Here is a 27,157-nt window from a genome sequence, read left to right as displayed (position 1 = left end):
AGGCTACGTCACCCATTTAAACCTTACGGCCCTAATACACTGATCTACGGCGGCTACTTTTGACAAAAGTGGGGGCCGTAACCTACGGCTGGAGCCGTAAGCTACGGCACTGACTGAAGTGTTTCCTTATTTTCCTTGTTAAATTCTTGTTCGCTCCAATTCTTGTTTCACCACTTCAAGTTCCCGTTCAATCTTCATAAAACCCGTATCCTATGCCCATTATTACCTGCAAATCCCAACGACTAGTGGTTACCAAGTTCAAGCAATTAATCGAATAAAGTATAGAATGTGCATTGTATTAAACCTTTTAAGGGTTGTCCTACGGACCACCCGTCAGGTATCACCCTGGAAAGGGGTGATGCGATTTAGTAAGAAAGGTATGTTAAGCCCGAGATATATAGGACCATTTGAGATCGTCGAATGTGTAGGAACAGTGGCTTATAAGTTAAACTTACCTGAAGAGCTCAGTGGTATTCACAATGTATTCCACGTCTGCAATCTGAAGAAATGTCTAGCTGATGAATCACTTGTCATACCACACACAGATGTGCACATAGATGAGAGCTTGAAATTTGTGGAAAAACCTTTGTCGATTGAGGATCGAAAGGTAAAGAAGCTTCGAAGGAAGCATGTGCCTATTGTCAAGGTGAAATGGGATGCCCGTAGAGGTCCCGAATATATGTGGGAGTTAGAGTCCACGATGAAAGAAAAATACCCTCAATTGTTCCCGTAAATCTCGAGGTTGAGATTTTTAAGGGGGTGCGGATGTAACACCCCGAAAATTCATGTCCAATAAAATAAAGACACGTGTCATGTGAGACAAACGTGTCAGGAACCCGGATCAAATAAGGATGTATGGTAGGGTTTGAAAAGGGCGTCATGTTATTAAAATACCTTTGAATGATCCAAGGGCGACATGTTATTAAAATACCTCTGAGCGACCCAAGTGATAAATCCCAAGATCCTTAAATCGTTTTGATAAGCATCGAATATATATTTAGCTGGTTATTCCTAAATGAATAAAAATCCATTTTATATGAAAATTGGATTCTTTAGAATGTTACTACAACATCCAGGAAATTAGATTCTTGATTTAAAAGAATTAAACTTGAATTTATTCAAGTCCATGGTGAATTCTTGATATTTCCGTCATTTCAAACCTCCCACAAGAGCCAAAACATGTAAGTGCATGCAAAGGCTGAGCAAAGGGACCCTCAACTAAAAAAGATGGCATGAGATTCGGAGTTTTCAAAGTTGCATGGTCAAAATTTGGAAGTTTACAAGTTTTTGGATTCTGGTCATCGGTTACAGACCGTATGGCTTTAAGCTTACGGTCCGCAAGGATTGGTTACGGACCACAACCAGTTAAGCATACGGTCCGCAAGAATCATGTCTGGGCGCATCAGACCAGGGTCGGTTACGGACCGCAACCACCTAAGCTTACGGTCCGTAAGAGATGGATACGGACCGCAAGAAGTTTGGCTTATGGTCCGTAAGCCTGTCACTAGCAGCAGAAAATGGACAGCTGCCTGTTCAGCCAGTTCCACCGCCTTATTTAGGTGGTATTCAAATTCAGGGGCTTGATAGGCAGTATTTGGCCACATAGGGGCACATGGGATCATCTCACAACAATTGTAGACTTCCTTGGCAAGATCTTGTGACATTTGGAGCACTATATAAGAAGAAGAAGTTGTGAACTTTAGGACTTGCTTATTCAAACTCAACTTCAAGCATCTCTGGAGCTTCTCTGGACAGCAATCAAGCATCTCTTAAGTCTCTAATCATATTTAGGACCATTGTAAGTGTTCCTAATCATTCTTAATTAGGTTTAGCTTAGTTAATTAGCTAAAAGTCAACCCGTCGTAATTAAGGTTTGACTTCGAGATTAAGCTATAATTATCCAGTCAAATCTCAATTTTAAAATACCTATAAGTAGGTAATTATGTGGGTAATAAGCCCTCAAAAGGGTATTCTCAGATTCCCACTCTAACCATGTCAATTGTCGGGTCAAAGCTTACTTTAAAAAGTCAACAGAAAGCTTTATTTCAAATTAATACATAATTAGCAATGTAGGATCCATGTAACCTGTTTTGTCATTTATATAACTTGGTAATTAATGTAAGAACATGTCTAAACATGTTCAACTCGACAATTTTCAGCTTAGGCTCGGTTTGAAACCGAAAGTCGCATAGTTTGACATATGCTTTGACTTTCAGTTCTGACCCGTTTAAGCCAAGTTTAGGATTACCTTAGAGCTTCTTTTGGACCTATTTTCATGTTAGTATAACCCTCTGAGATTATACAACTTGGTTCATTAGACAACTAATTCATATGCATGTTTCCGTTAATTGCTTAAATATTGACTATTATGCCCTCTTCACCTTAAAATGTGATTTTTGAAAATATAAAAGAGTAGACACCTTAGTTACTGAATTATAAACTTGTACTTAAAATTTGACATCAGTTTGAGGTCTAGATTAAGAGTTATGCTCATTAGCGTAATTAGAAGCATTCTTGGTAATTAATTGGCATAATTAGCATATAGCTTATCTAAACCCAAATTTTAATATCAAACTTGTTACCTACTGATATAAAATAATATTTTGGGATTTTTGGAGATTTTTATTTATTTTTAGGCTGAGCATAACTTAGAGTTTTAAGCTTAATTCGGTTATTGTCGGTTTTGCCCTTTTGGGCTATAAAATGAGTTTTATAAATCCTTTTGACCCCAAACCTTTTTCTACTGATCTAATATAGTAAATAAATTATATTGAGCCTTCTAGAATTATAAAAATATCAGCTTTCTGTACAAAACCCGGAAATGGCTCCAAATCGCCTTTTTAGGCATTTTTACGATATAGTATGTATCAGAACTAGTTTATATATATAAGGGTTGATACCTACTGATATATTCAGTAAATTTTTATATTATAATAGTAAACAAAAGTTTTAAACTCAGGTTTCCAGTTTTGACCTTTTAGGCTTATGTGAAATTACCAAAATGCCCATTCGGTGCATAGGATGGTTATAATTAATAAAATTCACACACATATATATATATATGATACCATACTGTTATAACCCATTAAAATAAGTATATTTACTGATTTATTCAGATCTGTAACTCAGGTTACTAATTTAACTCTTTTATATCCTTTAAAATGAGGCATAGTTTGAGTTTAAAATCATTTTGGGCATAATAGAAGATATCTTACTGATATCACAACATATTTAGTGCATATTAGCTCAGGGAACTTGTATATGATTCATATGGTTACCCGTTACGCACTTTCGCGTTCGGATCGACTTATGTAACTAGTTTACACATTTTAGCCGAGACGGGTCAAACCATATCCTTTTGTCTCAAAATCCAGAATGTGATTATGTTACCCATATTAAACAAGCATGCAAGCTTGTCGGGTCAAAACCACATTCTAATCCGGTCTTCGCCTTCCATGCGATTGAACCGTATTCTTTCTTTAAAACTAACCGGTCTAAGCTTAGGCTAAATTAAAGACCCGTTAGGATTCTAATAGGTTATTATAAACCTTCGTTCCAGAATAGGAGATCCAGTAAAAGATATTTGCACTTGCTTATTGTGATTTGTACTTGCTCAGGTAAATACTTTTAACTTATTTTCCCTATACGGGCTTGGGATACGGTATATAAAATACCGCTTGGTCGGGCATTTGACCTTAATCGATTAGTGGTCAAGTATTATCAAGATGACCCGTTTAAAAATTTGTTTTGTTTGTTTAATGCCTTTGGGAGTTTAATGACCATGTCCCGGATATCCTTGGCATCATTCAAAGAATGGCCACGACCTTAGCACACGGGTATAGGCGTACACCCGTCAGTGCATTTACATTTAACAAGGTATAACCGCTGGTTTCCCACCGTGGGACTATACTAAGTGGTGTGTCTATTAATCTTTAACCCGGCATGAACCGGGCTACTGGACGCAAAATAAACATGGCCTTTGATTGGCAAGAACTCTTACTATCAATCTTGGATCCTGAGACTACTACACACTCTAAAGATGGATGATGGATGATGGTGGTGGGTGTTGGTGGTGTAGTGGTGGTAGGGTGGTGGCAAAGTGGGAGAGTAGTGGTTTGCCAAGGGATGCCTTTGAAGTGAGCCAAGCACCCCTATTTATAGTCTGCACAGAACCCTGGCCACGGCCCCGTGTCCAGTGGGCACGCCCCCATGGCCAGCCTTTTCTCTTCCTTCATTAAATGCATGTTTCAGCAGAGGGCTCCACATGGCCCGTGTTCAGCGGGCACGGCCACGTGGGCAGAAGCGTATCTATACTATCAAGATTTTGCAAGATTCTACGTATCTTAGCGTTGACCACGCCCCGTGCTGAGCTGGGCACGCCCCCGTCGTGGGCGTAGAAGCTTCCACAGCTTTGTCTTTTCTGCAGGCACCTGACCACGCCCCCGTGTCCAGTGGACACGGACCCGTGGTCAGTCTTCTGTTTCTTTGTTTTTGCTCTAGGGATGCTGCCAAGGGGTCGGGCATGTCACGTTTATTCCTTTTCTTTGTATTTATGTTGATTTTGGCTGTATATTTGTTCCTTTTGCTCGTTTAAGCTCATTTGGTCCTGTAATTTCAAAAGGAAGACAAAAACACACTTTTTCCAACATTAGTACTAAAAAATGGTTAGTTTTATGCCTCATTTGATGTAATTTATATGTTACATTTTGCACACATCAAATACCCCCACACTTGAATCTTTTCTTGTCCTCAAGCAAAACTCTTCAATATGTGGCTTACACACCCAAATGGAATAGGTAGAAGATAAGTTTTGAGCTTGTCTTGAGTGTCGGGAATCCAAGATCTTTATTGGGTTTTATTTTTATTCTATTTACAATCCTATTCGTTATGATTTACTTAGAACATTTCATAAGAAAAATTACTTATTTGGACATAACATGGCTCTTTAAAATTCCATTTATATACAAGTTCACATACCTCACAGAAGATCACTCAACACTCGGCCGAAGATGTATTTTTGTGAAACACTGGAGACTGGCATGGAACTTACTTACCATATGCTTGCCAAGCAATCAAACCTCCTCCTTTTTAACTATAAACCTTCGTAAATATCAAGAGGACTTTGGGAAAGGGTTAAGCTTGGGCTAAGGGTAGGTGGTTTTGGTTAGTGGTTAGTAGAAAGGGCTAAAAGCGTAAAAAGCGTCGGTCGTCGTAAAACTTTTTGTTTTTATGACTTTTTTTAAACTAAGCATATTCAAACAAAGTTTCTTTGAGGAACTTGTTTGTTTATTGCTAAACTTTCTTTTTTTTTATAAGAAACGTTACAAGATAACCGAGCTTTTTACTAAAATAAAGTGTTGAAAAGAAAAAGGGTTTTGGTGGGTAAAGGGTGTTTGTTTTGTGGGTTTAGAAATGAAAAGGTTTAGCCTCAAAGGGGTTAACTAGTGGGATTTTAGGTAGGTGATAAAAAAAGTGAAAAATAATGGTGTTGAAAGGATAATGGGTTAGTCCTAATGCCTCCATCATTTACTTACTTGGGTTTACCTTGGTAAAGACCGGAAATGTATCATCATGGCAAGTTCTAGAGTCGTAAGTGTAGGATTGTGTTCTTGACCCGATTGAGTCGTTCAGAGGCGTTCTTCTACGTTTCAGGTGCGGAATAACAAGAAATGTAGATAGAAATAGCTTGTTCTTCTCCTTAACTACTGATTTTATTGATTTACCAATGTTTACAGCCCAAACGTCACACCGGCAGCACCTCGGTATGGAATCCGTCAAAGTTACAACTGATTTCGCTTATAGAGTATATATAGGGTTAAGGTTTCGCTTCAAGTAACATGTTCACATAAGCGAAACCTTATGTGAACACATAAGCGAAACCACCTAGGTCCGTTCAAGCGAAACCTCTAGACACTGTTCCTATAAGCGAAACCTTTTCCTAAAACACATACACTCACCTATTTTCTCGTATATTGTGCCCTAATCTATACAATACAATATAGGACTCGATCCAAGACGAAATCAACAGATGTAGTGCACCAGCAGACTCCCCCTCAGATGTTGATGGAGTCGTTCATCACCATGCTGTGTCTTCACATCTTCTGTCTTGATCAGTCTCTGGGCTTTTCTTTATCTCTTTTCACCAACAGACTCTTCTTTCAGCATATCTGCTTGAAAATCTTCAGACTCCCCCGCTGGCATTCTTTTGTTCTTCAGCAACATCTTCAGGATTGTTGTCTGACCTTCACTGGTTCTTAGGATCGATCAGCCTGGCTCAAACAGAGGTCTTCAGGAATCAAAACCTGACACTCTATCTTTAGACCCAAGATCAAAACCTGACTATACCTGTACATTCTTAACCCAGCAATAGGATTTCGAAATTTAACAATTTAATGCACCAACAGTCTGACATAATCAGATGACATCCTCTCATAACATGTGCACCAACAATCACTCTTCCTCAGATTACTTTCTCTAAGATGAACCACTTGTTGATTAATCCAAACAAAAATTATTTTGACAGTTTAGACACACTCCCCCTCACAACAATGTCATCATGTTTAGCACTCGGAATTTTGAAAATCAGCTTTCCAATATCAGTTGTCGAAAATCTTTTTAATTTTTTCAAAAGTTTATGCTAAAACACACACAAAATCTTTTTGGATTTTTCTAAAGGAAATTAATTAACACTAAAAAAACATGAAAATACAGAAATGAAATATTTACAAACATATTTTTGTGAGTTCATGGAAGAGGATCATATCAGTTTATGAGACGTGTCACTAACACCGTTAAGCTTGATTACATTTTCAGTTCTAAACAATTCACCTAGATTGTCAGTATATCGGTCCACTGAAATTTTCACACAAAGTTCAACTGATCTGAGATACGAAGTTAATGTCTTAGATACTAACTTATTCGTGTGTCCCAGTACTTGAATATACTCCCGTATCCAGATCCCAATATTCAGTCTTACAGGTGAGTATACCACAGCTGATATCTGTATAGGGGTTTAGATGCGAGGGCCGTGAGAGCTCAGGTTGATACTTCCATATACGCAGAGAGATGACGGCTTCGACTTTTGGTGTGTCCCCTTTAGAGGATCTTTTGATTTCAACAGCAGCGACTATCAATTTTATTGTTTCATCAACATGCTGAGGGCGAAGCTATGTTTCAAGCTTTTGCGGAAAGCATTATCCGGGGACTAGGTCAGTACTTCCATACAGCAGAAGTCCCGGGATAATACCCCAGATATCACTGAGCATAAAGACCTAGTATCTCAGAATAAGGGACCTTTCAAACAAGATTTCAGGGGTTACCTATATATCCAAGTTTGTGTTAACCCACAGAACAAGCAAGTTTGAAATTTAGTTAATATCTCATCACAATCTACTAAGTGTGTAAAAAACTACTGGCACATCCTCAGTAAGATTGTTTATCACATTTTATCTTTATATTTCTTTAGCATGTTGTGACAGCCTACTGATGTACTATCATTTCCTCTTTATACAACAAAACTCGTTTTTGAATTTTATCATGTTTTTGTCTTTTTCAAATTTTCAAATGTTTTTGGATTTTCTAAAATTTCCCTACTCCCCTAAAATGCAAACACATTTCAAAGGAAATTTGAAAACTACTAGACTCTTGACCCACATGAAACATGAAATGTAAAACAAACTGTACAAAAAATTTGACAACTGACATCGAATCACATCAAATCGCCATTCATTCGTCATAAACAATCTAAACTCCCCCTTTCAACAAACCATTTTCTCATTTAGATCTCAAAACATTTAAGTTTGTTTTAATCGAAATGATTTTTCCGGAAAATGTGTTTGTTTTTACCACTTTTAAGTTTACCACTTGTGAAACATGGGGATATGGTTCATCATCTTGTTTATCAATCTCATATGTATAGTAAATCAAGTACAACTTAATGTCCTTGATTTACTATTTGCAGTTCAGAAACCTCTATATCACTTATAAACATAATCTCTTCAAAGTATAACCAACAAATACCACTTGTAAGCAAACCAAATAATACCACTTGTAGGTTTTCCTGTAGGAATGAGACATCTACAGAAACCTCTTTACCACTTGTCAAATTAGTTAGAAAGATGTCGATTCCTGCTTCTCAATTACCAACCTGGAAGCTCCGGCGTAGTCCTTCAACCTGTAAAATTCAAACACTATTCAAAATCTTTCAAACAAACTTTTCAAACACCAGAATGATGCTGATTCCTGATCCACGATATAAACTTGTGATCTCCGGCATAGTCCTTAGACTATCATGGAAAGCAGACTTCCATCCAAGTCTTTTCAGACTTGATGGCTTTTAGTTCTTGCGCAGTGGGGTTATATGTTGCCTTTTTAGTTGCATAGAAGTCTTTAACCCCCTTTACTTTCCCATTCAACATTTTCCCAAAAATTTTCTTTACACTTCCATTAAAAGTTTTCTCGACATCAAAATCTTTTTTCTCATTGTAAAATTGATTTGAAATCTCTGTTTTACCAACTTTCTTTTTAATCTCCTCAAATTTCAGCGATGGAAAATCATCATCATTCACCGAAATTTTCTCCTCAACATGTGGCTCTTCTGGCTTTGTGGAACCAGATTCATCGCCGACATTCACATCAACCTTTTTAACAACCCACATTTGGTTGTTTTTTCCTTTCTTTTCATACATATTTTTCTTCGAACATTCACCAACCTCATAAATTGAATTTTCAAAAACTTTAAGTTTTTCAGTTGGTGGCTCAATATCAACAACTTTTTCTTTTAATTTCTAAGAAACTCCCTGTTTTGTTTTTGCATTCTTTGAACAATTCCATGCAATATGACCATCTTCATTGCATTTGTAACAGGTACGAGTCTCTCTTTGATACACCACTTCAGCTCCATTCCTTCTCTTCTCAGCAAGAAACTCTTGATTTGACTGTCTCCAGAATGGTTTCTTCTGTTCCTCATCAGAGCTTCCACCTGACACAAATTCTGTTTTTGTTTTAGAATTTTTATCATTTTTATGATTTTCTGGTGGAACAAAACCAAGTCCTTTCTTTTTGTAGCTACCATTTTGGTTAGGTTTCTTTTGAAAACTAGAACCAGAATTGTAACCTTTTTTCTTGTTTAATCGTTGTTGAACTCTTGAAGTATATTTTTTAGATTTTTCAAAACTTTTCAAAACTTTCAATTCAGGAATATTAATCTCTATTAATTTGAAAGTTTTGTTAATCAATTCCGTTTTAATACTCATTATTGGGAACTCTTTGTTGTAATATAATTTTTCAGAACCATTCAAAGTATAAACAACTTCGAATGTTTCATCATTCAAATTTGCTTTTGATAACAAAAATTCTTTACTATAAGACCGTTTGACCGACGAATTTTCCCCGTTGACTGACGAATTTGACTTTCCAGACTCAGACTTTGACTCGGACTCCTCATCAGTATCCAACACTTGATCAACTTTGATTAACTCAGACTCATGATCAGTATCGGACGAGGTAAACGTGACATCAATGTTATCTGGTAAAACGTCAGTTGTTCCGGTTTTTAGCTTTATATTGACTGCTTTCTCAAGTTGCTCCTCGTTTGGTTTTCTAGGAGAATACCCTTCCCAAATTGGAGGCGGACACTTGTTATAACTAACAGTCGGTTTCTTACCACAATCTTTCTTTTTCTTTTGCTTCTCGTCTTGAAAAGCTTCCATTCCTGCAACAGTTGGGTAAATACGATCAATGAGATAATCAGAACTAGAATAGCTTAGCAGTAAACGTCTAATCCTCTCATTTTCGATCTTCTCGGTCTCCAACTCTTGCTTCCACTTGGCACTCTCTTCGATGTAGAAGTTGATGGCTTTCTGCTTTGACATCATGACTGCATTCATCATCGTCAGTGCTTGTTCTCTCTCTGAGTGTGTCTTTTGGAGGCCAGTTACTGTTTTGTTCAAGACATCAAACAATTCTTTCACATAGTTGAGGTTAAACAGTAACTGCTCCTTCTTCTTCTCATACTCAGCAATGATGTCGTCTTTTGCTGCACAATCCTTGCAAGCTTCCAAACACTTCATACAAGGCTTGACGAGTTCAACAATCTTTTCAACTTCAATTGTTTTCACAACTTCTATCACTTTTTCTTCTTTTACCTTTAGTTCTTCTTTCACTTTCTCAGTTTCAACTATCTCTTCAGCAACACTTTCAACATTTTCATTCTGAACAACTTCTTCAATCTTCACTTGTTGTTGTTCTTTAGCAGCTCGTTTCTCCTTCAGTTTCTCCATTCGATCTGCAAAATAGAAATGAAAACTTTCAGGAGAAAGATGAGATTTAGCAACATTAATATGTTTCTCCTCCTCATCATCACTGCTACTATCAACTGGTGATTGATCAAACTTTACAGATTTTTCAGAATCGGTATCTGAAACACTAGAATCAGATGGTGTTTGATCAAATACAACTTCTTTTTCAGAACTAGCAACATTTTGAACACCCTCATTTGAACTCTCTGAAACTTCCTCTACATTTTCTGAAAGTTCATCAACACTATCTGAATTTTCATCAGACGTAACAGATTTTTCATCCTCACTTGTCACATTCACTCCAATAGACTTCATCCATGTAGCAAACATGTCTGGCTCTCTGACAATCTTGGCAATGAAAGCTTTGAACTCTCCCTTCTCATCAACAAACATATCCCAGCTGAAGCCTTCAGGTAGTCTTTCATCATCTTGATCAACTAAACAGGCTTTGCTATCAGGAGATATGTAGTTGCTCCAGTTGAAGTCCACCAAACATGCTCTTTTAGAATCTTCAATTTTCCTACCATGAGCCGTCTGTGAGTCTTGTGATTGACCAACCTGCTGATAAATGGCTTTCCGGTAGTAGTCGTCTTTTCCGAACAGATTCTGAGCACCGTAGCTTCTCTACCCTTGCACTCCCGTTTGAAATGGCCTTTCTCCCTGCAACGAAAACAAGTAACTTTAGATTTATCGAAACCTAAAGTAGATACATGAGCATCAAGAAAGTCATTTCTCCCGGTAATCATCTTAAACTTTTCAGCACGCCTAAGAACACTTGCAAGACACCATTTGATATCCATTAATTCCATCTCTTCGGCGTCTATTTGATCGTAATCCTCCTTTGTAAGCATAGGATTTCCGATCCGACCAGCAACAAGACCCTCATAAGATAACAACACAGAACCAAGTAAAGCCATGTGGTCTTTAGCAGTGTCCTCTGAGAAGCTTTGACCTTCTGGAAGGTTTAGAGCTATGTTGCACTGAATCGCATATCCATTTCCAATTTTCGTACTTTGAGACTGAAAGCTTCTGTTTGATTCTTTAGGATTGACACTCGGAAATGATGAGAATCCGCTGCTGCTTTTTGTTGAACTCTGATCAGCTTTTTCTGTTGAATCTCCAGCACTGAAAGCAGTTTGGATTTTCAAACTTCTCTCAGTTTCAGGACCTAGAACACTTCCTTTATAGTACATCTTCACATCCTGTTGACCAATCGGACTATTCATCCTCGCGATCTTTTGCTGTTCCAAATCTTGACTCTCGATCTTTTCAATAAACTGAGAGATCGTTAACCCATCATAAACACCCGTATTCTTCAGAATCATCAGATATGTTCCCCACTCTTTCTGTGGTAGAGCATCGGCAAGCTTGTCCAGCCACTCTTCACGATCTTTAGTAATGCTCAACATAGACATCGATCGCACTAAGTGACAGTATCTCTCAATCAGCTTCTTTGTGTCCTCACCCGGTAAACTGCTAAACAAATCAAACTCTTTCTTTAGCAACGCCTTCTTGCTTTTAATCATATTCTCGCTACCTTCAAACTTGACTTTAAGAGCATCCTATATCGACTTTGCAGTTTTGTCATGCTGTAGCAGAATGAATATATCTTCTTTAATCGCTTGCTGCAATAAACTGATCATCATCTTCTCGGCTTTGTACATAACTCGTTCCTGATCCGTGAATTCTGATAACTGTTTGATAACCTGCAATTCTGTTCGGGGCAACACATACTTCTTCAACATACACTCCCATGATCTAAGATGATTCGCCTGAACCCAGTTCTCGAATCTATCTTTCCACCCGTAATATTCTTTGATACTCATCAATTTCGGGGGCTTTTGGGTGGTTCCCGTCTCGTTCTCTAAGTTCATGGCCTGAGCAATCGCAGCTGGAGTAGACGGAGTAGCGAACGCATTGTAAAATTCGGTATCCATGATGACTTTGCACGAATTTCAAAAACAGTGACGAATAAGCGAAATTACTGATGTTCACACAAGCGAAACTAGGATTTGTCCGGATAAGCGAAACCCTAATTGTCCTTTGAAGCGGAACCTGTTGATGTTCTGATAAGCGGAACCTTGATGATCACTGAAGCGAAACTATTAAGCGAAACTACAAAAACTGTCTCTTGAAGCGAAAACTTTCAAGCGGAACCCTAGTGACTTTGAAGCGGAACCTCACTTGCTGATGACACAGAAGCGGAACCAAGTGACAATTTGGAGCGGAACCTTTGATTCTTGTGACACACAAGCGGAACTATCTGTTCAAATAAGCGATACTACCAAGTGTCCGAATAAGCGAAACCTATTCGAAGGTCACTTTGATCCACTTTTAGTCCATATTTTGGCATGAAACTTTCCAGGGTTTATCAATGTCCAATAACACGTAATCTGTGCAAATTTGACCCAAATCTAACCGTTACAACTTTCTGAAATTATAAAAGAAGGTGTAGAAGTAGAAAACAATGACAAAATCCAGCTAATTTCTGTAGAAAACCTCCTCCCAACCTCTGATACCAATTGTAGGATCGTGTTCTTGACCCGATTGAGTCGTTCAGAGGCGTTCTTCTACGTTTCAGGTGCGGAATAACAAGAAATGTAGATAGAAATAGCTTGTTCTTCTCCTTAACTACTGATTTTATTGATTTAACAATGTTTACAGCCCAAACCTCACACCGGCAGCACCTCGGTATGGAATCCGTCAAAGTTACAACTGATTTCGCTTATAGAGTATATATAGGGTTAAGGTTTCGCTTCAAGTAACATGTTCACATAAGCGAAACCTTATGTGAACACATAAGCGAAACCACCTAGGTCCGTTCAAGCGAAACCTCTAGACACTGTCCCTATAAGCGAAACCTTTTCCTAAAACACATACACTCGCCTATTTTCTCGTATATTGTGCCCTAATCTATACAATACAATATAGGACTCGATCCAAGACGAAATCAACAGATGTAGTGCTCCAACAGTAAGAACCAAGCGGCTATTCACACAAGAAAAGAAAAATGAGCATTTAGTTTAAAGATGTATGCTTGTATGCTCAATAAAGGCTCAAAACTCACTTGTTGTGGGAATGGGTTTATAATGTGATCAAGTATATATAATCAAATTTTAATTAGATTTGTCATGCCTTTTCATAATTTTCTTATGTTGGTTCTTTTTATCACGACGCTATCGGTTGTAAACTTGTAAAAATATAACCTTTTTAGAGCTTGTTATTCCCAAATTAAACCAAGACAAGTTGAAAAAATAAAAATTTTTGAAAAAAATTTGGGGTGATTAGCGGTTCCAATAGAGTTTTGTGTAAGGCTTGTTATTAGGACTTGCAAAATTCAAGGTTTTAGCATCCCCCTCACACTTAAATTACACATTGTCCTTAATGTGTCCCAAAAATAAGCTTTTAGGTTGATTAAATGTGTAAAAAGGTGTTGAAAAACAAAATTTTTATGTTACTGGGCGTCTGGCCACGGCCCCGTGTTGGTCCGGGCACGGCCCCGTGGTCAGATTGCCAGTACCAAAATTTAACAGAAGGCTGGGCACGGGGCGTGTTCAGCGAGCACGGCCCCGTGTCCAGTTACCTAAACTGGGAAAATTTCTGCAGAGCCTGGGCACGGGGCGTGTTGGGCTGAGCACAGCCCCGTGCTGATCTTGCTGTAATGCTGAAAAATTGTCGGGAGGCTCTGTTTTTGTGCATTGGGTGTGGTTTTAACGTTCCCTTGGTAACCTCCACCTTTTCGAGTGTGTTTAACCTTTACAACATCATCCAAACACCATTCAATAGTTTAAACCATCATTCATTAAAGAAGTGCGAAGTATATAGAACCAAAAAATTTAAAATAAAGTTACTAAAGATGAAAAACTACAAAGGTCCTAAGATAGATAGGTCATAAAATGTAGGGATCTAAATCACTAAGGAGTTCTACCCTAGATGTTGTTCATTATAGGAATGACAAAAACCCGCAAATGAATTTCCGAAGCTTAAGGGCTTTGTAGAACTCAAAACCGGAGGATGTCCCTCAAATGTCATTGAGCCATTCCTCTATCTCCCTAGGGAGAAAGAATGCGGGCTCATTCTCCACAATGTCTTGTGGGGGAGGTGCAACGGCTACCAGAACCCCGTGTAGTATATCTAGAGGAGGTTTCGGAGGCATGACATTCCATCCGGCTGGAATAATGACTTCCGGCATGACATTCCACCTCTTTGTGTGACGATTGGCACCATAGGAGGTGAAGCAAGAATATTCAACCTTTGGTGCAAAAGGTTGACTTCTTGAAGGCAACTCTCTAACCCCGCCGACAAATGGTTAATACGGTCAATTAAGGCTTCCTCCACTGATGTCATCTCATCAATGGCTTCTCGCAAGACATACACATAGTTGACCAAGGAGTCTTCCACCGATGTTCTTCTTCCCATTCGATCGTTTCTTGAGTGAGCTAAAGATGTTCCGCTGTTCCGGCTCGACATTCTAAGAAAACAAGTCGAAAAGTTCAAAGTAATGAAACAATAACTCCGGCCATGGCCCCGTGGCCACCATTCTGCAGATTTTTGAAACAAGGAATCTCATAGCTTTAAATTATTTTTCTGAACTTTGAGACTTTCTGAGCATAAATAACTTAAAACAGTGTTATAAAACTTGTTTTTGATAAGATTCCTTGGTTAAAAACCTAGCAAATATCACAATAAAGCTTGAAGACATAGAAGTTTCAAGCTTTAATGGATGTTTGAGGAGTTTTTAGGAGAAAAAGGCAAGAGACAAAAGTGGTAAAGACAAGATGGTTGTTGAGAACCTTCTTTGGAATATACCTTGTAGGGTATATGTGAAGATCCCAGCAGATCTTGGTCTTTGGAATGGGTCCAAATGTGCAGGAATCATGCTGACTTTACAGAAAACGACAGCACGCTGACCACGGCCCCGTGTCGGCTGGACATGACCCCGTGGTCAGACAAGACTCTGACACATTTTGTTCGTATTCTGAACATGGGGCGTGATGGCCTGGACACGACCCCGTGGTCAATTTTTAGGTAGGCATAGGGCTGTTGACCTGGACACGGGGCTAGAGAGTTTTATGAAGTTTCGTCTTATTTTAAGGAACTTTTCTGGATCGGGCGGTTCTTACTGGAGGGAACAACACCGAAGTGCCTAAGGTACCTAAATTGCTCTTGATTTAAAAAAAGAACGCAAGAGGTTATCGGAAAGGATAAAACCTAAGCTAAATACCGGTGTGCAAAACCGACCGTTATTCCCCTTATCCGGGCTCTCGTTAAAGAAGGTGTATGTCGAATCGCTTAGGTCTATGAACGCATCGGCGGAGACCGATGGAGAGTCCTTCACGGCACAATCGACACAGGGACGCCTATCGCTCAAGTTCTCATAAGAGTTGGAGGTGCTTTTGGTATCTACGATGTTGTTAGAATCCGAATGCGACCCCAATAATTCTCCTTGATTGTTGTCTTGTGATGAATAACTAGTTTTCATCTCAAGCTCTTTTATTATTTGGAGAAGTATTTCTTCGAGCTGACATAATTCTTCGAAAGTTATGTCATCTAAAAGAAATGGTTGAGGGCATTCGGGGGAGAGATAGGGATCGTTTTTACTTTCGCCCATCTTAAGGTTACAGGGAAACGATGGGTCTAAATAGTGGGGAATGTAATTTAGAAAATAACATTTTAAATCTTTATGAGATCCACCACATAGACACCACTCACCGTAAGAGGAGCGAAAGTAAAAATAATCAATATCACTCATGTTTGTGTCAGAAATTACCAACCGTCGGGATCTTACGGTTCTGTTTTCAGTAACTGAAGATTGGACACGGGGGCGTGTTCAGTGGGCACGGCCCCATGTTCAGCTACTGTCTGACTTAAAACAGGATTGCCAGTAACAAAGATTGGGCACGGGGGCGTGTTCAGTGGGCACGGCCCCATGCTGAAGTCTGCAGAAGCTGAAAAATTAAGAAAAATCCTAAAAAATTAGAAAAATAAGTAAAAATGATTAGGCTGATGTTTCCTAACTTTCTTAAAATCATTGTGTCCCACGGCGCCAAAAACTTGGTGTGTGTGAGGTGGGATATATTTTTATTGATATTTTAAACCCATTTTACATATTAGTCAAGTTTTAAATTTATAAAACATGATATTCTACTAACACTAAACACACACTTAGGCAAGTGCACCCATCGTGAGCGTAGTATAGCGTTGGTAAGATACCAAGGTCGTCCAAGGACACAAGAGCTTTTAGTACCGGTTTATCCTCAACATCTAATCAATCTAAAATTTTTTGAGAAAAGGTTTTAAACATGAAAATAAAAACTAAAAGCAGAAATAAAAATAAAATAAAAATAGATAGACAAGATGAATCACTTGGATCCGACTCGCCTTTAAGTACCTTTTGATGATTTTTGCACTTTCGGACTTTTTAAGAGATTATCTTAGTTAAGTAGTAGGCCTCTCTTTTGAATGTGACGTTACCCTCAACCCAGTGGTTTAAGTCAGCAAGGATACAATCCCAAAGGGTCAGAATATTGAAAGATAATTAATTAAGTTATTAATGCGAAAAGTGGTAAGCCCCTCTTTTCAAGGTGACGTTACCCTTGGCTAAATGGTTTGAGTCAGCAGGGATACAATCCCAAATAGTCAGTTTAATGTATTAATAGTAGTTTACATATGAGGGGATCAAGCCATTTGCACCCCGGCTATCCAATACCAGGTCCTTGCAGGATCTATACACTGAACAAGGCAAAAACCTTACTAAACCATTCCCTTAACCCCCGACCAGGTAGCCAACATGCCTCTATATAGACCGTAGAGACATGAATGGTGTAAATCTTTTACTTTATATAGATAGTAAAGTAATGCTAAGACACCACGGACAAATGATAAAGAAAATTCACCTTCAACATAAGAAACTTGTTATTAAAGTCATTAATACAAAACCAAATAAAAAGTGCCGAAAGATTAAAAACCAAAAGTAATACATAAAAGACTTGTCTTCACCAGGTGATGTAAGTGGCTTAGCCAAACATGGCCTTCGATTGGCAAGAACTCTTACTTATCAATCTTGGATCCCGAGACTACTACACACTCTAAAGATGGATGATGGATGATGGATGATGGATGATGGATGATGGTGGTGGGTGTTGGTGGTTTAGTTGTGATGGGGTGGTGGCAAAGTGGGAGAGTAGTGATTAGCCAAGGGATGCCTTTGAAGTGAGCCAAGCACCCCTATTTATAGCCTGCACAGAACCCTGGCCACGGCCCCTTGTCCATGGGCACACCCCGTGCTGAGCTGGGCACGCCCCCGTGGTGGGCGTAGAAGCTTCCACAGCTTTGTCTTTTCTGCATGCAACTGACCACGCCCCTGTGTCCAGTGGACACGACCCTGTGGTCAGTCTTCTGTTTCTTTGTTTTTGCTTTGGGGATACTGCCGAGGGGTCGGGCATGTCACGTTTATTCCTTTTCTTTGTATTTATTTTGGTTTTGGCTGTATATTTGTTCCTTTTGCTCGTTTAAGCTTCTTTGGTCCTGTAAATTTAAAAGGAAGACAAAAACACACTTTTTCCAACATTAGTACTAAAAAAGGGTTAGTTTTATGCCTCGTTTGATGTAATTTATATGTTACATTTTGCACACATCAGCCGTAAATAGTTTACTTAACAATACCACAAGAATACTGGTAGTGCGTTAATCCTATAGTGCTATAATTGTTAAGGTAGGCTTGCAAAGTTAATGAGCATATAGTACACAAGAATGAGTATACCATGTAATAACAAGAATATAACAAGTATCATGTTTTAACAAATAGAGTGTTTATATGAACAAGTTTAATCTTGAGTATGTGATTTGTAATAATGTGTACATGTTGTACCCAAAGTGTGTAAAACGAGTATACTCATGGTTTGCAAAGCTTTCCACAAATGTGAATTAATTTAGTCTTGAAGTTTTTAGGAACACTGAAGTTACCCTACATTGGAGAAACGAAGGAGTGTGAGTACTTGGGGATTGATTATGGGTTAGAGTCGGGAATTAATATAAAAATATGTACATAAGAAAATACATGAAGGTTATCTTCCTAAAACACTTATATTGGACACCAAGTTCATGTGTCTTTCATGGGCACGATTTCACCCAGTGGAAGTCCAACTATAAGGAATTTTAACTTTAGATAATATTTACCAATCTCTTAGCATCTAACCATGAATTGGTTAGTGTTGGGAGTTTTTTTGAACTATATTTTAGTTATATATTATGTCCAATAATTATGTTAGTCTCGTAATATCATGTAAAGTCAAGCAAGGAGGTAGGATGATTTTCAACCATTAAACCTCATTATATGATTCACCAAAGCACAAAATCATCAACTTAGTTGGTGATTTCATTTGGTCATGAATAAGATGTACAAATAACTAACTAGTTAAGTAGCCAAATAAGAATAACCCGGATGTGTACATACCAAACATGGCGAATGTTAGAGACGAGGTGGGGTTGGCTTACTTTGATTTCTTGGAACTATTTAGATGAACCAATCATCTAACTCACTTAAACAACCAAGTGACTTGACTAGATGAGTGCATTCCAAACATGGATAGTGTTTGGAGACTTGATGTAGTCTTGTTCACTTTGTGACTATGAACTTGTTTAGTGACCTAGGTTGGTTGTTTTGGAGGTGTTTGAACCTCAAACTTTCTGGAATAACACCTAAACTCAAGCCCCTTAACATGAAGATTAGTTCGGGACAAGGTTTGGTTCATGTTCATCCAAGAAAGATAAGCAAAAGTTGTAAGTGATGAAAGTTTTATAAAAACGGAAATTAAATCGGACTTTGGACCTCAAGTATGGTAATGTTCCATCTTAGTTTACCATGGTAAACTTGTGGTAACATTCTTAGAGGTGTTCTAAGGAAGGAGAAGAAGAAAAACATGAAGAAAAGTGAACAAACAAGCTCAAAACTCACTGTTTTGAACTTGGATGAATCTGCCCAAAGTTGAGAAATATAGAGATTTGGGAGTGTTAGAGAGAGTTTTTGGAGTGTGGAAAGTGTTTAGGAGGTGGTAAGGGGCTGTATTTATAGTTGGGATTAGGGTTTGGGGGTTAAATGGGGGTGGTTGGGGGTTGAAATGAGGGAAAAGGAGTCAAATTCGTGAGTTTGAATGCTTTTGCACGGCCGTGCGGATTGGGTGCACGATCGTGCGGTCATGGAAAGCAGGGTGTTGCACATCAGGTGCGTGGTCATTTGGATCGCGGTATGCATGGTCGTGCGCATCAGTTGCATGGCCGTGCGCCACTTGCAGAATTTACCAAACTTTCTAGAATTTGAAGTTTGACCCCTAGTTTGATAATTCCATTATTTTATACTAGAAACTCATAATAAAGCATGTTTTTGGGTATTTAGTGTATCCAAGAGTATGAATGATGATAACACGTGTGATTAACATTCCAAAATAATATAAACTCAATGTATGGCTCGGTTTTTATATAAAACGTGTATTTCGTGATTATTTATGTATTGTGCATGTATAATAAAATGCAATTTCCATTATGATTAAAGTCTCGAGATTATAAAGATTGAAATAAAATACGAATATGAGCTTACTAAAAATAGAAATGTAAATACGACTTTCTAAATACAGAAAGTACAGAAATGCGAAGCGTAACAGGTAGTGAGTTTGGATAGTGGATTAGAGGTGGGTGACATGGCGCCTATGTGGAGGGTCATGGTGGTCAAGACCACACCCTATAGTCTTAGGGTGGAGGGTATAGTCAAACACCTTAGGGTGTTTGAGTGAAATCCTACCCAATAATATTATGTCATGTCAACTCCCCATTCTACTCCCCATTTTACACTCAATCAGAGGGTATAGTCAATCACCCTAGGGTGTTTGAGTAGGTTAAAAAATAAAAAAAAATTGTGATTGGTTAAAAGGGTTGGGACCCACCATTTTCTCAATCACTCTCTCTCCCCCTTTTCGGTAAACACTCACCGAATTCCCCACCCTCTCTCCTCCTCACCGAACACTCTCCTTCACCCGGTATAGTCATCGATCGGTGACCTTGAAGTCCCCGCTCAAGTCACCGATCCTATACCCTGTACCCTTATTTTATAATAGGGTTTTAGCGAATTGATATACATAGTTGAACAAGTTGGTTACATCCAAATGAAACCATACTAAACACAACGATCTTGTCAACTTGTTTGGCAAATTAGACCGGCCCAGCTTATGATTCGATGTTAAGGAGTATCTTCTACCTTAGATATCCGATTCCACCAAAATACTTTGCTATATATTTATGATGTGCACGCATTTTGTTATTTCATTTTTCAAATTAACAAGTTTTTTTAATCGATGTCTAATTACTTGGGTAAAATTATTTTGAAATGGATTTCAGACTTCAGAGTAAAACGGTAATTTTACATTTCAATTTCTTCAATGTTAGACCATGGGCAGTGGCGGACTCAGGAATTTTTTTCTGGGGGTGCAAAATATTTTCAAAGATTTTAGACCCTTAGTTGTATAAAAATATCAGTTCATAGCGGGTCGGGTCGGGTCGGATCATGTAAGACAAAAGAATATCAAACTAAAATTTACAAATCATCAAAAACACGTCAAACGTCGTTACAAATTACAAACTTATTTAAAATTGTGCCCTACAGGTTTTTTTTTTTTTTTTTTTTTGAAATATATCCAAAATATCATCTAAAGATACTAAACACATCATAAGTTCATTATATTCTTACTCATTGTTCCTAATACATATAATTTGCTCCATTAGTTCATACAACAACACTAAACACTTAAACAAAATAAACAATCATGTTCAACCATATCCCATAACTTTCAATTATATTTTTAAACATCCAAGCCCTAATATTAAATGTTGATTACTTGTAACTAACCATTTAAACAAACAAAGCTATAAATAAAACAAAAAAGTCATTTAACTACAAATGTAGAACAACAAAAAAATATAAAAAGATCCCCCTTACACATCTATATTTTCTTCTAATCATCACATAAAACAAAATAAATAAATAAATAAACCATACTAGTTCTATATTGGAATTCTGACGTAATATGGGTCGGTACAACCGGAATTTTGGTTTTTCTAGTAAAAAAAAGCTACCAGGTCGTGAGCAGTGGCGTCAAGTCGCTGGGAGTTTTTTTGGGAGCGGGATTTGGAAATGGAATGGGTGGATGGGTTTGGGTTATTTTATTTAGTTCAAATTTCTTTAGGTTGGGTTTAGGCTTGTGTTAATAAAAATTGATTGCAGATTAGGCTTTGATTGGATTAAATAATTAAGGGAATAAATGGTTAATAATTTTTTTTTTCTAAGTGGGGCGGTTGAAAATTTCAAGGGGTGCGGGTAAAAAATTCCAAGGGGTGCAGTCAGGATTTCCGGCGAAAAATAACACTAATTTTTTTTTCATAGGGTGCGCCCGCCCACCCTAACCTTAATGTTGATACGCCCCTGACCATGGGGTATGGTGGGGCTTGGGTTGGGCTTGGGTTGGGGCATTTGTTGACACGTGGAATGGGATCCCCCCACCGTCTGGTTACGTGTCCGCGGGGTATGGCGGGGCGTGGGTTGGGTGCACCGGTGGCAGAATATTAAAAAAAAATTACAAAAAATTTATAAAAAATCACACAACATTTATTAAAAAAAAAAAAAAAAAAAAAAAAAAAAAAAAAAAAAAACCCTACAACTTCATTAAAATTTAAAATTACATAATACTAAAAATTACATAATTTCTAAAAATTACAAAATAACAAACCTAGAGCGTTAAATAAATTTCAAAAAGGTCGATCTTGTCGAACGCCTTTCGCTCCTTGCCTCGAAACTCTATGTTCGCCACCGCCACCCGGTCCTCGTGGCTCAACTCGCCGCTCGAAACGGCTTCATAGTAAGCCTTGAAACCCCGCTATGACGTGGCGGGTGAGCGAATGGGAGGCAGCCACCTAGCATGGCCATACCGCCCCACGCCCGGCTTAAAAGCCAAGCCTCAAGGGCCACGCCCCAACCCAAACACACCCGAGGTGGTGGCTTGGGCGTTTTACCCCAACCCACGCCCCATACCCAATGGCCTTAAGAGACCAAAATCTAGTAATTTCTCATCATTACAAAAAGTCTGGACTAGATCTGTAATTTCTCAAAAGTTGAGATGAAATTTAGGTAGTGTTCGTTAGACAACTGTGAAATGTGAAATGAACGATACCCAATATCCTGGGCCATTCATAATTCTTGATATTTAACAAATTCATTAAACTAAAGTGATTCTTTGATAAAAATACTATGTAACTAGCTACCAATTTATTTCATTTCATTTATTAAGAAAGAATATAACGAATTAAACAAGGCAATAACAGGTGTTCGCAATTCAATGTTTTGATGATAATTTTAGATCAAATATCTTTTTTTTTGAACGGCAATCGGCCAAAAACCGCCCCTAACCCGGATCGAACTCGTGACTTCAGTTCATGTGCACCCGTCCCTTCCACTGGGATAAGTGTCTAACCCTTTAGATCAAATATCTAACTATGATTATGGAAAACCAACCAAACCAACTAGGTTGGATACCTGGATTCAGACCTCTTCGGTTTTATCTGTTTGTTGAAAACCCCTTACATAACCCATTCTATTACTTTCAACGTTCAGAATTCTATGTTTGGATGAAAATTTAAAACATGTTCTATTGTCCACTAATCATATACCTCAGTGAAACACGTATGTTTGGATTAAGAATTTGGGAATGAAAATCTTAAATGACACCCATGTTCATAAGGTGTTGAACAGACCAAATCATCCCTGTCAAAACATATTAGGCAGGTGACTTTTTCAAATTTGGAACCAACAATGTAAATCGAACTGACCCGTTAACCTTCGTTATTTATTTATATTTTTTATTTTTGAGACATAAAGTTATAAAAATCCGTTAAACCACCAAAACCAACCGCCGAACCAGTCAGTTTGTCCTACCCACACCCAAGCTAGCTAGCTTAGTTGTCGTTTCCGAAGACTATAGTTAGTTGCTAGACTGGGAACACAGAACAATGAATCACTAGTATTTGAAAATGGTATCCATACGCAACTCCTAAAACAAACAATTGTTTTGCAATAATGATTCCAGAACCAAAAACATTGGTAAATCATGTTCATGCATATTTCAGTTTAACAAACACGCAAGGATGATGAAGTCACAAATGCTTCTAATTATTTTCCTAGTAAAGTCCGGTAGACTTCAACTCGTATACAAAAAATGCAAACAGAAAATGCGCCAAAACCGAAAGCATAAGCTTTAGCTAGCCATGGGATGATTATATACGTACTCAATTGCGAGTGCACAAGAGTCGATCTTATCTGCTTCTTTGTCGGGGATCTCCAACTTAAACTCCTCTTCAATGGCCATTATGATCTCCACATTATCCAAGCTGTCCAACCCAAGATCCTTCTGGAAATGAACTTCAGGAGTTACCTGCATATGATCACAGAAAACAATAACCAGATTATACAGTTGCAAAATAAGGGCAGAAGTCTAGGGGTGTTCATGGTCCGGTTCGGGCGGTTTGACGAAAATTATGGGGCGAAACAGAAACTACGGTTTTAAGAATCGACAAACCGAACCAGCCACGTTAAGTGGGTCAGCTGCACAGTCGGATTTTAGCGGTTTGGATAAAAATGACATAACATGACATTTTTTTAAATTGATAAAAATGGTTCATGAACATAATATTATTCCAAGAATATATCAAAAAAAAGGTTAAAGGACTGGTTCACTTAACACGACCGATTCCAAGTTCAAAACCATCAACTGAACCATTAAACAACCAAACCATCAAACCATACCGTAAAGATCTCAAACCGGCCGGCTTGCTTCGGTTTGAGCAGTATGGTTGGTTTCGATGGTTTATGAACACCCCTAGACCAAACGCTACGGTTCTTGGGGCATAATGTGGAAGTAGGTTTGGTGTAATGTGACAAGATCAAAAGAAAACGTGACGTCATCTTGTCAGGTGCTAATGCACAACTGTGTGATCATATACACATTTAAGACCATACGGTGTGGGGCGTGGTTTCTGGCGTGGAGGCCTCAACCACGCCACTACACCACCCCGTTGTTGGCGTTTTGGCTGGCGTGGAGGGAAGGGCGGCATGTTTTCTACCGGCATGGAGGTTGGGTGATGTGCTTGGTTTAAAAAAGCGCGCTTTAAGCGAGCTTAAAGTGTGAGGCGCTGGGAATGTCGCTTTTTTTGCTCTGAGGCGTCACAACACGTGAAGCGTTTTGAGGCGAGCTTTAAGCGCGAAGCGACCTTGGTTTGAGGCGAAGCTTCAGCCCAATCAGGTCACATTTGGGTCATTTATATAGGCCCAATAGTCTTTAAATAGGTTTAAATGAGGCCGCTACTTCTTTACCCTAAAAAAAGAACATTAGCTATCTTTTAACATATTCAGCCGCTCCCTTCCTCTTCTCCTGGGATTCTTCATACTTTCTCCAATAATCAGCATTAAAGACTATTTTTATGTTTATGTTTTAAGTGTGTTTCCACTTTAATTTATGTTTTAACTATGTTTTTTATGTGCTAAGTGTGTTTTTGAATCATGTTTTTGTGTTTATAATTGATTAACAAGTAGAATAGAATATCGATGTGTACAGTATTTTTTTTTTATTTTTTTTTATTTTTTTTTAATTTTGAGTGCTTCGTATACGTGAAGCTCTCGCTTCGCTTAAAGCTTTTGGAACCAAAACGCTTCGGAGCGTCTCACGCTTTTTTAAACCAAGGTGATGTGTGATGTGGAGGCTTCTCATTGGGTGGTGGGTTTTTTTATTGATTTTCTTTGTTTTTTAAATTTAAAATATTTATAAAAAATGTATTCCATGTGTGCCACCACGCCACCCTTCCACGCCCCATCCCACCCCGTGTTTTTTGGTACCACGACACTTTTCTGACGCATGCTTACGTGTCGAATAACGCCTCATTTTCAAGCGCCTCCACACCGTGTGGTCTAAGAGAATCCCTTAATTTTACTTTTAAAAGACAAGTAATTTGGTGATCAAGAACTCTTTTTTTTCATCCAGAGATGAACAATATAGCAGAGAACCCTCAATTAGTGACACATACATCAAATTCTTATCCTTCAAATGTATGTTTCTCAATATATTGAAGTAACTAAATCCACTATTGAGATTAAACTAGGTCAAGGTACAGCTAAACAATAGCGCATTTAATCATACAATTCATAACCTCTCGCTGATTCAAACAACACTACACGATAACACTAATCATTTCTCCGATCTAATAAACCGAAAATTAAACTAGGTCTAAGGTACAACTAAACAGATTCAGCTAAGATTTTAACCTAATTTGAGACTAGAAACTGAATTAAACAAAAAACGAGAACAAACAAACAGAATACCTTAGAAGGATCCACTTTGGGGAAGCTCTTGACGATGTCGAGGATTCTGTCAATGACTTGAGTCTTTTCGAGATGATCGTCATGAGACGACATTGATCGAACGGATGTGGTCCGGTGAGTCCATAACGGTGCCAGCAGCTTGGATCCGTTAGCCACCACAGGGACTCGTACGTGCCCTAGAATTGCTGCTCTCAATGCCGACGCCATTTTTCCACTGATTTGCTTTGCCTGAAAACTGTTGGAATTTATGGGTATGTGGTATTGGGCTTTATCTTCGGCCCAAAGCCCATAACCAACTAAATTTTCTTTTTGAACCAATGAGGTAAACCCAATGGTAAATGGCCATCCATATCCGTATACTATACGCAGACGGCTGACGGCTCCGTTCCAGAGGAAACTTATCGTCCGAAGGCTCACTGTTATAAAAACATGGGCTAAATAAACCCAAAGAATTTTTGCTCCAGACAAGACTTCAATCCATAACATCCACTTTAAAAGGTCATGAAGCTGCCAATGTGCTAGAAGAAGATCATTGGCCCATAACCAACTTAATATTGCATTGTTTATGGATCGCGTATGTAGGATCATTTGCGGACCCGAATTGAGTCGATCAGAGGCGTTCTATACACTATGAAAGGCGGAAACAGACATAATGCATCAAATTCAGCAAGATCTTCACTTAAACTGTCTTGTATATTGATTTAACACGGTGTACAATCAGAAGACAAACCGGCAGCACTTCGGTATCACTTCCTAATTCCGTATCAACTGAAACGGAAATAGCCCTATATATAGACACTGTAATTCCCCATGAAACAACCTTCACACGGAATCACTTGCATGCGGAATTAAGACTCTCACACGAAATTACATACTTCACACGGAATTAAGTAATTCCGTACGGAATTACTACTTGATATCTTCGTGCGGAATTAGCTCCTCATGCGGAATTAACTTTCTGCTTCATTTCTCGAACTTCGTGCCATGAGCAATGCAAGACTCGATACAAGACGAAGTCGATAGATGTATGCACCAACAGACTCCCCCTCAGATGTTGACGAGTCTACTGTATGTCGAGTCTTCGCATCTTCAGTCATTATCAGTCTGCCTGCTTTCTATTCATCCAGCACCAACACACTCCCCTAGAACACTTAGATGTTTTCAGACTCCCCCTTTCAATTTGCTTGGATCGCAGTCTGGCTTTCACAGGATCAGAATCGAAATCTGGCTCTCAAGCTTTCTAATTCTCTTGATTAGATCTCTTGATTCCTTAAGTTCTTCAGCATTATCAGCTCCAGAATCTTTAGTTCCAGAATCGAAACCTGGCTCACTAGATTAGAATCTGGTTCTTTGCATTTACAGGCTCCCCCTCAAGTTTCGCTCGACATCAGGATCGTCACCTGGCATCCAGAATCTTCAGGTATCGGAAATTAGTTTTCCTGCACAT

The 27,157-nt window shown here is 38.5% G+C and overlaps 1 protein-coding gene across 1 annotated transcript; it reads right to left on the bottom strand.

Moving 5' to 3' along the window:
- Positions 1-23,390: 23,390 nt before the first annotated feature.
- On the bottom strand, positions 23,391-25,943 carry LOC110896019 (acyl carrier protein 1, mitochondrial). Its single transcript, XM_022143428.2, has 2 exons — positions 25,711-25,943; positions 23,391-23,770 (listed from the first exon to the last, which is right to left on the bottom strand). Exons 1-2 carry the CDS (start codon positions 25,915-25,917, stop codon positions 23,594-23,596), a joined length of 384 nt encoding a protein of 127 aa, XP_021999120.1. The 5' UTR covers positions 25,918-25,943; the 3' UTR covers positions 23,391-23,593.
- Positions 25,944-27,157: the final 1,214 nt, after the last annotated feature.

The sequence above is a fragment of the Helianthus annuus genome, chromosome 17 (assembly GCF_002127325.2).
Source record: "Helianthus annuus cultivar XRQ/B chromosome 17, HanXRQr2.0-SUNRISE, whole genome shotgun sequence".
NCBI lineage: Eukaryota > Viridiplantae > Streptophyta > Magnoliopsida > Asterales > Asteraceae > Helianthus > Helianthus annuus.
Note: the sequence above shows the minus strand (reverse complement) of the source record. Positions and strands in the feature narration are given on the sequence as shown.